Source organism: Leptidea sinapis, chromosome 23 (genome assembly GCF_905404315.1).
Source record: "Leptidea sinapis chromosome 23, ilLepSina1.1, whole genome shotgun sequence".
NCBI classification, from domain to species: Eukaryota; Metazoa; Arthropoda; class Insecta; order Lepidoptera; family Pieridae; genus Leptidea; species Leptidea sinapis.
Window position 1 is genome coordinate 2,096,996 of NC_066287.1, and position 12,009 is coordinate 2,109,004.

The 12,009-nt window shown below is 41.0% G+C and overlaps 1 protein-coding gene across 1 annotated transcript in view; it reads right to left on the reverse strand.

Annotated features, from left to right (window-relative positions):
• LOC126971328 (serine-rich adhesin for platelets-like) overlaps positions 1–12,009 on the reverse strand; it is a 30,951-nt gene that overhangs the window by 16,362 nt on the left and 2,580 nt on the right. Inside the window, exons 2-5 of the mRNA XM_050817566.1 lie at positions 6,884–7,569; positions 5,149–6,597; positions 3,696–3,935; positions 2,848–2,959 (exon numbers count right to left, since the gene is read on the reverse strand). Coding sequence (XP_050673523.1) covers positions 2,848–2,959; positions 3,696–3,935; positions 5,149–6,597; positions 6,884–7,540 — 2,458 coding nt within the window. The 5' untranslated portion in view covers positions 7,541–7,569. The remainder of the gene's footprint in view (positions 1–2,847; positions 2,960–3,695; positions 3,936–5,148; positions 6,598–6,883; positions 7,570–12,009) is intronic.

Genomic DNA, 12,009 nt, shown 5'->3' on the forward strand with positions numbered 1-12,009 from the left:
CGTTACTAAACTAAAAAAGTAATGCTAAATACAAATTAGAAAAATAACAATAATGAATTTACTACTAATACTATTTACATAGTTACTAATCTATATTTAAGCCATTTAATGACAAGGACACCTGTTTTTATAAAAGTTAATATTTGAAAATATATCGATGTTATGATCTAATTTAAATATTGTATTATAGCTAACACATATGAGTTGAATGGGAGAGTTTAATCCGTAGTTATTTCTATAAAATTTAATAAATATTGGGGAATAAGTACCTATTCGACAATTAAATGACGGTACACAAATGCCAATATTTTGAAGAATATCTGGACAGTCTATTAGGTTGTTTCTAAGTTTGTAAAGAAAAATCAACTGGGCCGCCTTTCTACGCATTTCCAGGGAATCAATTTCAAGATTAATTAGCCTTTTTTGGTAATCATAAATATGATAGGTTTTATCAATATAACTGAGTCTAGACACGAATTTTTTCTGCACTGTTTCTATTCGAGCTATGTATTTTTTGTAGTATGGACACCAAATTACTGAGTTATATTCTAGGATAGGTCCCACTAAAGAATTAAACAGTATTTTTAGCGACTCAGTGGATTTAAAGTCTCTCTCTTATATTATACGTGGTCTTAAACTTTATATGTTTCCTTGATATTTTTAAATGATTGCATTTATTTTTGTTAAGCTGCATAAGGTTTGTAGCGCACCAAAGTGACACATGATCGATATCATTTTGTAGCTTAGTTTGATCAAGACGGCAATTCACTGTTCGATATATTTTTAGATCATCAGCATATAATTCATAACTAGAATCAATAATATTTTTGGAGATATCGTTAATAAAAAGTGTGAAAAGTAACGGGCCTAAATGAAAGCCTTGGGGGACACCAGAAAGTTGCTGAAATTCATTGGAATGATATCCACTGAGTTTGACAACCAGTGGTCGATGTGATAAGTAAGATTTTAACCACGCTAGAATTTGTTTCGGAATTGTGTATATATTTTTAAGCTTTTTTAGTAATATGCAGTGATCAACTTTGTCAAATGCCTTACTAAAATCAGTATAAATTACGTCAACCTCATTTCCATCGCTTATTTTATATATAATTGATCCAGTAAAATTTAACAAATTTGTAAGAGTGGATCGATTTTTTACGAAACCATGTTGTTTTCCGTAATTAGATGTTAAGTTTGCCACGAAATGTGTGGATAAATAAGCGATTCAAATATTTTTGCAGGGGTGGACAAGACAGTGATAGGCCTATAATTTTTAATATCACATTTGTTGCCCTGTTTAAAAATTGGGTCTACTAGACCGTTTCCATTCCGTCGGAAAGAATGATATGTCTAGAGATGCATTGTAAATGGCTGTTAGTGGCTACGAGAGTTCACCTGCACAACTTTTGTAAAATATAGAGGGTATACCATCAATACCAGCTCCTTTATTTTTATCAAGTAAAATTAATTTACGTTTTACCTCTTCAGTTTTAATTTGTAATTTGTTATAATCGTTTTTGAAATTAGTTCTCAATAAGCTATTTGACGTAAATGAAGAAGATAGTGGTTTTGTATAAACCGAAGGAAAATATTCTGCAAAACATTTTGCAATGTCATTGCCGTCGTTTGCTGATATATCATTATATTTCATAACTGCAGGAAAGTTGGAATTATTGTCTCGCTTAGATTTTATACAAGACCAGAATGCTTTTGGATTTGTCTTAATATCGTTTTGAATTTTCATTATGTATTTATCATAGGCCTTATTTAAGATAACTTGAGTTTTGTCTTTTAATAAATTATACTGTATTTTATCCATTTCATTTTTATAATTCTTGTATCGTCTACGAAATTTTTCTTTTTCATTAAATAACCTAATAAGAGAATTTGTAAACCAAGGAGGGTATATCGAAGTTCGTTTACGCTTTAGGGGAATATGCTTTTTGATTAGTGTGTTTAGCACAGAGTAAAATTCTAAAACCATTTTATCAACGTCCATACCGTCGACAAATATATATGACCAGTTTGTAGATGACAGTTCTTGTTTTATACTTTCATAATTCCCTTTATGAAAACTAAATGGTTGCTTATAATCAGATTCATTTACATTTAAATATCTGGTAGGCAGCAGATTTAATGATATGATTAATGGTGGATGGTGACTATCTACTATAGAAATTGGATCTAAAGTTCTATTGACTGCCAATTTTTTCAAGTTCAATATCAGAGAGTACCAAATCTAATATCTTATTGTTGGCATTTGTTACATTATTGTACTGTCTAGTGTTACAAAGAGCTAAAAAGTCAATTAAAGAGCTGCTTGTTGCATTGTCCCTGTAGTCCGGGAGAAGGAACTCATTGTCACTATCTTTAATCCAACAGATAGAGCTCATATTAAAATCGCCTACTATAAGATGAATTTCCGCCTCATTGGCAGCGACAGAAGAATGTGTAAAAAATGATTCAAGGACTGTGCTATTGATTGGAGGTGGAATATAGACAGCGCAGAGATTGAATTTTTGTATTAAATGAGTGTTAGATCGAATTTCTAATCTCACCCACAGATCCTCAGCAATACTTTCAAATTGACTCATTCTATATGATTTAATAGATTTATTAATACATTGACCGACAGGTTCTCATACAAATCACCAATTCTTTATTATTGCCTATCTCTACAGTTCACTCAAGTTATGGAACAGAGGCTGTCACACCAGCGCTTTTCCCCGTGCCCAAGCCACTAGGGACATTCCAGTAGGACGCTTGCCATAGCAACAGATTATAACCATGTACATCTAAAAGAGCTGGCTGTATTAAGTGTCTAAGTTTTATTATCAATTGGAGTACCTGTAGTTTCAAACGAGGTAGGGTCTATGGTGGTTATCAGGTCAGGTTCAGGAATTGCAGTTGTTCTGTTCAAATTTGCATAACAGCCATCTTCTGATATCGGAACGCAGTTCTGAAAAACAACATTAGTTAAACTCGTATATAAAAATTATTGGCAGTAGAATGTTTAATTAATAAGGAGTATTAACGGATTGTGAGTTCTATCTGCCACCGCACCGATATCTGTAATAGCAGTAGAACTAACTGTATATGAAGTGTTTGTCCTGAAATGTACTGCCATCATACCTATTTCTGTAATAACAGTAGAAATGACTGTATGTACCAGTGGGAGGCTCCTTTGCACCGGATGCCGGTTAGATTATGGGTACCACATCGGCGCCTGTTTCTGCCGTGAAGCAGTAATATGTAAGCATTACTGTGTTTCGTTCTGAAGGGCGCTGTAGCTAGTGAAATTACTGGGCAAATGAGACTTGACAACTTATGTCTCAAGGTGACGAGCGCAGTATCAATTACCAACAGCTGAACGTCCTGCTCGTCTCGTCCCTAATTTTCATTAAAAAAAATGTGCAGTATTTATCTGGGGCGATACTACAACTATTTCTGTAATACCAGTAGAACTAACTGCATGTGCAATTTTCGTCCGGGGCAGTACTGTAATAATTAATAATATATATATTATATATATATATATATAATTAATAATTTGCATATAACAATAATATATATATATATTATTGTTATACATCAGTGAACGCCGCATTCAGATCGCAAATTAGAACATAGTGGCCTCATAGTGAGCGCCATCTCTTGAGAGTTTTATAAACTAAGCTCTAAATAGCAAGTCTTACCTCTACATCAGGGTCATACTCAAATCCAGTTGAGCAATTCATGAGGAATGCTTCACCATTGATACAGATATAGAATGAGTCGCAGAGATATGGATGAGGAACGCTGCCGCTCATATCCGGGGCGCAAATATCTTCAGCATTTCTAAGAGTCGTCGAGTCAACATCGTCGACTACATTACTCGTCGAAGTTATGTTGAATCTTGTTGCGAAACATCCCGTATCAGATATGGGCACGCAATACTGAAAAAAATATTGAAATTATGAAGATGACGTCTTTGTAAAAAATAATATCTGTTTAAAATTGTCTCACTAGTCGCATACTCATGGGCTTGAAACATTGCTGTAACGCTTCCGAAATTTACGCGTATGCTAAGGGCGATACATTTAATGCCATTCAATGTAAAATAATTGCATTGTTCATATCCAGGACTGATACGTGTAATAATGGCATTATCAGGAGTTTTTCTGACATTGTACCTAATGCTGTCAGCATTGTATATTGCCACCTTGTTTCTTTTAGTAATTTATATTATTATTTTCATTGACGTAGGTGCTATAAACAACAAATCTTGCAATCAATTATTAAGAGGTCGTCAAAAATGTGAGCGGCGTTGGATAATATACGTAAACATCATGTTAATGTATATATTACGTTATCTGTTTATGTTAAACAGATGACATTAAAACATTCATTAAAATTAACACCTTATTTCGTGGCAGTAATGTTTAAAGTCTATTGTGCTCATTAGAAGCAGTACACTTCGCCACGTGTTAGACGGACGCAAACACGAGGCAAGAACATTTTGGTTTTGCAATTGAAATGTAATTATTTAGCAAAATTATTAAAAACGTTGAGTTAGTTTCACAATTTAGTTAATTTAAAAGGACATTTACCTGAAATAAGACACTTCATGCTTTTTAAGTTTGAATGTGCTGTTACTTGGACAGTTTTTCATTTTCGCACTTAAAAACAACTGAATTCCATTCAGCCTGCTAGACGCGTAGGCAGAGTTTTGTTTCAGACATTTTTTGTTCTATTTGTTAAATCTAATTCTAGTTGTTTATTGTGTTTGCACTATGGATCAGGTCTGAATAAAGAATTATTATTATTCTTCAATGATATCAATCCTTGAGCCCAATCGCTCCCTACCTATTTTTCTATGAGATAGACGAAAGAAAGTGATGATCTGACGGTAAGTAATACTAAGCCTGTGACAATTCAATGCCGCTCATGATTCATGAAAAGCCCAAAATCTGAGTGGACTTGCAACTGCGCCCGTCACTTTGAAAAATGAGATCTTTGGTCGTATTAGCCCAGTAATTTTACTAGCTATGGCGCTCTTCAAATCAAACCACATTACTGCCACATGCCTTAAAATATCCAAATTGCAAGGGAGTTCAAGTGCATTAACTTTTTTTAAATATGTTAAAAAACAAAGAATGGTTAACTTACGCGTTCTGTATGATCGTATTCAAATCCATCTGAACAGTAATGGAGGAAGTGTGTTCCTCCAAAGCAGGTATAGTACTTGTTGCAGTAAATTGGATGTGGTATATTGCCGAAAACACCAGACCCACAGATAGGTGCCTCGGTTGTTGGTTCCTGACTAACTGTAATTTCGGGCGATGATGTCGTAGTTATATCTGTGTCTGTTGCAGCAGGTGTAGTTGATGTGAAATCATTTTGTGTAGGCCAAGTATAGGTAGTTGACTCTGTAGCCCAAGTTTGGGTTGTAGAATCAGATTCTGCAGCCAAAGTTTGGGTTGTTGACTCTGTGTCTGTATCCCATGACTGAGTTGTTGAATCTATTTCCGTAGCCCAAGTTTGAGTTGTAGAATCTCTTTCTGTAGCCCATGTTTGAGTAGTAGAATCATTTTCGGTAGCCCAAGTTTGAGTTGTAGAATCTGTTTCCGTAGCCCAAGTTTGAGTTGTAGAATCTGCTTCCGTGGCCCATGTTTGTGTAGTAGAATCTGGACCCGTAGCCCAAGTTTGAGTTGTAGAATCTAATTCTGTAGCCCACGTTTGGGTTGTCGCATCTGTTTCTGTAGCCCATGATTGGGATGTTGAATCTGTTTCTGTAGCCCAAGTTTGGGTTGTCGAATCAGTTTCTGTAGCCCAAGTTTGGGTTGTTGGACCTGTTTCTGTGGCCCAAGTTTGAGTTGTCGACTCTGTGTCTGTCTCCCATGACTGAGTCGTTGAATCTGTTTCGGTAGGCCATGTTTGAGTTGTAGAATGATTTTCCGTAGCCCAAGTTTCAGTTGTAAAATCTGTTTCCGTAGCCCAAGTTTGAGTAGTGGAATCTGTTTCCGTAGCTAAAGTTTGGGTTGTGGAATCTGCTTCCGTGGCCCATGTTTGAGTAGTAAAATCTGGTTCCGTAGTCCAAGTTTGAGTTGTAGAATCTGTTTCTGTAGCCCATGATTGGGTTGTCGAATCTGTTTCAGTAGCCCAAGTTTGGGTTGTCGAATCAGTTTCTGTAGCCCAAGTTTGGGTTGTTGGGCCTGTTTCTGTAGCCCAAGTTTGAGTTGTTGACTCTGTATCTGTTTCCCATGAATGAGTTGTTGAATCTATTTCTGTAGCCCAAGTTTGAGTTGTAGAATCTGTTTCTGTAGCCCATGATTCGGTTGTTGAATCTGTTTCAGTAGCCCAAGTTTGGGTTGTCGAATCAGTTTCTGTAGCCCAAGTTTGAGTTGTCGACTCTGTATCTGTCACCCATGACTGAGTTGTTAAATCTGTTTCTGTTTCTAATGTTGTGAACTCACTTGTAGTTTCCGGTATAGTAGATGTTATTATTGTAGAAACTGGTGTTGAGTCTGTATTATCCGCGGATTGTGTAGTTGGAGGCGGCAGTGTGCTGTTAAATCTTGTAGCAAAACATCCAGTATCAGATATAACGACGCAATGCTGTAACATTAAGAAAAACTAATATAAAAACATGAAGAAACCAAACACTTCACGGCTACTGTAAAATAAAAAAAACATCTATCAAAGCAAGGCAAATTATGTCTTAAATAAATTAAGATTATTAATAAATTGTAATGATTTTCATCTTATGGAATAAAATTTTGGTGGTGATAATCTAACCAAAACCGAGACAATCAAGAATAACTTTACTGCAGTAGCGCAATAAAGTGAAAAAATTACTTCTTTATTAATATAAACTTATAAAGGAAGACAAAAAGTAACTCACCCCTAGTACGGTGTCATATTCAAATCCATGAGAACAATTCAATAAGAAGGCAAAATCGCCAATACAAGTATAATACTTGTCACAGTAAATGGGGTGTGGAAAGTTTCCAACAGCGTTAGGTGGGCAAACAAATATAGGATTTGATGTAGTCGCTTCCGACGTTGAGGTGGATGTTAGATCATCAGATGTTGATGTGTGATCTCCCGTTGTTGGCTGACTTGTTGTCGTATAGTCATCTGTGGTTGCAGCGCCAGTGGTCGACGTTATGTCAGCAGATGTTGTTGTGTCATCTTCCGTTGTAGGCTGACTGGTTGTCGTCAAGTCATCTGTGGTTGCAGCGCCGGTTGTTGACGTTACGTCAGCTGATGTTGTTATGTCATCTTCCGTTGTTGGCTGACTTCTTGTCGTATAGTCATCTGTGGTTGCAGCGCCAGTTGTTGACGGTACGTCAGCTGATGTTGTTATGTCATCTTCCGTTGTTGGCTGACTAGTTGTGATAAGGTCATCTGTGGTTGCAGCGCCGGTTGTTGACGTAACGTCAGCTGATGTTGTTGTGTCATCTTCCGTTGTTGGCTGACTTGTTGTCGTATAGTCATCTGTGATTGCAGCGCCCGTAGTCGACGTTATGTCAGCAGATGTTGTTGTGTCATCTTCCATTGTTGGCTGACTGGTTGTGGTATAGTCATCTGTGGTTGCAATGCCGGTAGTCGACGTTATGTCAGCAGATGTTGTTGTGTCATCTTCCGTTGTTGGCTGACTTATTGTCGTATAGTCATCTGTGGTTGCAGCGCCGGTGGTCGACGTTATGTCAGCCGATGTCGTTATGTCATCTTCCGTTGTTGGCTGACTTGTTGTCGTATAGTCATCTGTACTTGCAGCGCCGGTGGTCGACGTTATTTCAGCTGATGTTGTTGTGTCATCTTCCGTTGTTGGCTGACTGGTTGTGGTAAAGTCATCTGTGGTTGCAGCGCCGGTGGTCGACGTTATGTCAGCAGATGTTGTTGTGTCATCTTCCATTGTTGGCTGACTGGTTGTGTTATAGTCATCTGTGGTTGCAGCGCCGGTGGTCGACGTTATGTCAGCAGATGATGTTGTGTCATCTTCCGTTGTTGGCTGACTTGTTGTCGTATTGTCATCTGTGGTTGCAGCGCCGGTGGTCGACGTTATGTCAGTCGATATAGTTCTATCATCTTCCGTTGTTGGCTGACTGGTTGTCGTCAAGTCATCTGTGGTTGCAGCGAAGGTTGTTGACGTTACGTCAGCTGATGTTGTTGTGTCATCTTCCGTTGTTGGCTGACTGGTTGTGGTAATGTCATCTGTGGTTGCAGCGCCGGTGGTCGACGTTATATCAGCCGATGTAGTTCTATCATCTTCCGTTGTTGGCTGACTGGTTGTCGTATAGTCATCTGTGGTTGAAGCGCCGGTGGTCGAAGTAATGTCAGCAGATGTTGTTGTGTCATCTTCCGTTGTTGGCTGACTTGTTGTCATATAGTCATCTGTGGTTGCAGCGCCGGTGGTAGACGTTATGTCAGCCGATGTAGTTCTATCATCTTCCGTTGTTGGCTGACTGGTTGTGGTAAGGTCATCTGTGGTTGCAGCGCCGGTGGTCGACGTTACGTCAGCAGATGTTGTTGTGCCATCTTCCGTTGTTGGCTGACTGGTTGTGGTAAAGTCATCTGTGGTTGCAGCGCTGGTGGTTGACGTTATGTCAGCTGATGTTGTTGTGTCATCTTCCGTTGTTGGCTGACTGGTTGTCGTCAAGTCATCTGTGGTTGCAGCGCCGGTTGTAGACGTTATGTCAGCCGATGTAGTTCTATCATCTTCCGTTGTTGGCTGACTGGTTGTCGTCAAGTCATCTGTGGTTGCAGCGCCGGTTGTTGACGTAACGTCGGCTGATGTTGTTATGTCATCTTCCGTTGTTGGCTGACTTGTTGTCGTATAGTCATCTGTGGTTGCAGCGCCAGTGGTAGACGTTATGTCAGCCGATGTAGTTCTATCATCTTCCGTTGTTGGCTGACTGGTTGTCGTCAAGTCATCTGTGGTTGCAGCGCCGGTTGTAGACGTTATGTCAGCCGATGTAGTTCTATCATCTTGCGTTGTTGGCTGACTGGTTGTCGTCAAGTCATCTGTGGTTGCAGCGCCGCTTGTTGACGTTACATCAGCTGATGTTGTTGTGTCTTCTTCCGTTGTTGGCTGACTGGTTGTCGTCAAGTCATCTGTGGTTGCAGCGCCGGTGGTAGACGTTATGTCAGCCGATGTAGTTCTATCATCTTCCGTTATTGGCTGACTGGTTGTCGTCAAGTCATCTGTGGTTGCAGCGCCAGTTGTTGACGTGACATCAGCTGATGTTGTTGTGTCATCTTCCGTTGTTGGCTGACTGGTTGTGGTAATGTCATCTGTGGTTGCAGCGCCGGTGGTCGACGTTATGTCAGCCGATGTAGTTCTATCATCTTCCGTTGTTGGCTGACTTGTTGTCGTATAGTCATCTGTGGTTGCAGCGCCGGTGGTCGAAGTTATGTCAGCAGATGTAGTTCTATCATCTTCCGTTGTTGGCTGACTTGTTGTCGTAAAGTCATCTGTGGTTGCAGCGCCGGTTGTAGACGTTATGTCAGCCGATGTTGTTGTGTCATCTTCCGTTGTTGGCTGACTGGTTGTGGTAAGGTCATCTGTGGTTGCAGCGCCGGTGGTCGACGTTATGTCAGCAGATGTTGTTATGTCATCTACCGTTGTTGGCTGACTTGTTGTCGTATAGTCATCTGTGGTTGCAGCGCCGGTGGTCGAAGTTATGTCAGCAGATGTAGTTCTATCATCTTCCGTTGTTGGCTGACTTGTTGTCGTATAGTCATCTGTGGTTGCAGCGCCAGTGGTAGACGTTATGTCAGCCGATGTAGTTCTATCATCTTCCGTTGTTGGCTGACTGATTGTGGTATAGTCATCTGTGGTTGCAGCGCCGGTGGTCGAAGTTATGTCAGCAGATGTAGTTCTATCATCTTCCGTTGTTGGCTGACTTGTTGTCGTATAGTCATCTGTGGTTGCAGCGCCGGTGGTAGACGTAACGTCAGCTGGTGTTGTTATGTCATCTTCCGTTGTTGGCTGACTTGTTGTCGTAAAGTCATCTGTGGTTGCAGCGACAGTGCTAGACGTTATGTCAGCCGATGTAGTTCTATCATCTTCCGTTGTTGGCTGACTGGTTGTCGTCAAATCATCAGTGGTTGCAGCGCCGCTTGTTGACGTTACGTCAGCTGATGTTGTTGTGTCATCTGCCGTTGTTGGCTGACTTGTTGTCGTATAGTCATCTGTGGTTGCAGCGCCAGTGGTAGACGTTATGTCAGCCGATGTAGTTCTATCATCTTCCGTTGTTGGCTGACTTGTTGTCGTATAGTCATCTGTGGTTGCAGCGCCGGTGGTAGACGTAACGTCAGCTGGTGTTGTTATGTCATCTTCCGTTGTTGGCTGACTTGTTGTCGTATAGTCATCTGTGGTTGCAGCGACAGTGCTAGACGTTATGTCAGCCGATGTAGTTCTATCATCTTCCGTTGTTGGCTGACTGGTTGTCGTCAAATCATCAGTGGTTGCAGCGCCGCTTGTTGACGTTACGTCAGCTGATGTTGTTGTGTCATCTTCCGTTGTTGGCTGACTTGTTGTCGTATAGTCATCTGTGGTTGCAGCGCCAGTGGTAGACGTTATGTCAGCCGATGTAGTTCTATCATCTTCCGTTGTTGGCTGACTTGTAGTCGTATAGTCATCTGTGGTTGCAGCGCCGGTGGTAGACGTAACGTCAGCTGGTGTTGTTATGTCATCTTCCGTTGTTGGCTGACTTGTTGTCGTATAGTCATCTGTGGTTGCAGCGACAGTGCTAGACGTTATGTCAGCTGATGTAGTTCTATCATCTTCCGTTGTTGGCTGACTGGTTGTCGTCAAATCATCAGTGGTTGCAGCGCCGCTTGTTGACGTTACGTCAGCTGATGTTGTTGTGTCATCTGCCGTTGTTGGCTGACTTGTTGTCGTATAGTCATCTGTGGTTGCAACGACAGTGCTAGACGTTATGTCAGCCGATGTAGTTCTATCATCTTCCGTTGTTGGCTGACTGGTTGTCGTCAAATCATCAGTGGTTGCAGCGCCGCTTGTTGACGTTACGTCAGCTGATGTTGTTGTGTCATCTGCCGTTGTTGGCTGACTTGTTGTCGTATAGTCATCTGTGGTTGCAGCGCCAGTGGTAGACGTTATGTCAGCCGATGTAGTTCTATCATCTTCCGTTGTTGGCTGACTTGTTGTCGTATAGTCATCTGTGGTTGCAGCGCCGGTGGTAGACGTAACGTCAGCTGGTGTTGTTAAGTCATCTTCCGTTGTTGGCTGACTTGTTGTCGTATAGTCATCTGTGGTTGCAGCGACAGTGCTAGACGTTATGTCAGCCGATGTAGTTCTATCATCTTCCGTTGTTGGCTGACTGGTTGTCGTCAAATCATCAGTGGTTGCAGCGCCGCTTGTTGACGTTACGTCAGCTGATGTTGTTGTGTCATCTGCCGTTGTTGGCTGACTTGTTGTCGTATAGTCATCTGTGGTTGCAGCGCCAGTGGTAGACGTTATGTCAGCCGATGTAGTTCTATCATCTTCCGTTGTTGGCTGACTGGTTGTCGTCAAGTCATCTGTGGTTGCAGCGCCGGTTGTTGACGTTACGTCAGCTGATGTTGTTGTGTCATCTTCCGTTGTTGGCTGACTTGTTGTCGTATAGTCATCTGTGGTTGCAGCGCCAGTGGTAGACGTTATGTCAGCCGATGTAGTTCTATCATCTTCCGTTGTTGGCTGACTTGTAGTCGTATAGTCATCTGTGGTTGCAGCGCCGGTGGTAGACGTAACGTCAGCTGGTGTTGTTATGTCATCTTCCGTTGTTGGCTGACTTGTTGTCGTATAGTCATCTGTGGTTGCAGCGACAGTGCTAGACGTTATGTCAGCTGATGTAGTTCTATCATCTTCCGTTGTTGGCTGACTGGTTGTCGTCAAATCATCAGTGGTTGCAGCGCCGCTTGTTGACGTTACGTCAGCTGATGTTGTTGTGTCATCTGCCGTTGTTGGCTGACTTGTTGTCGTATAGTCATCTGTAGTTGCAGCGCCAGTGGTAGACGTTA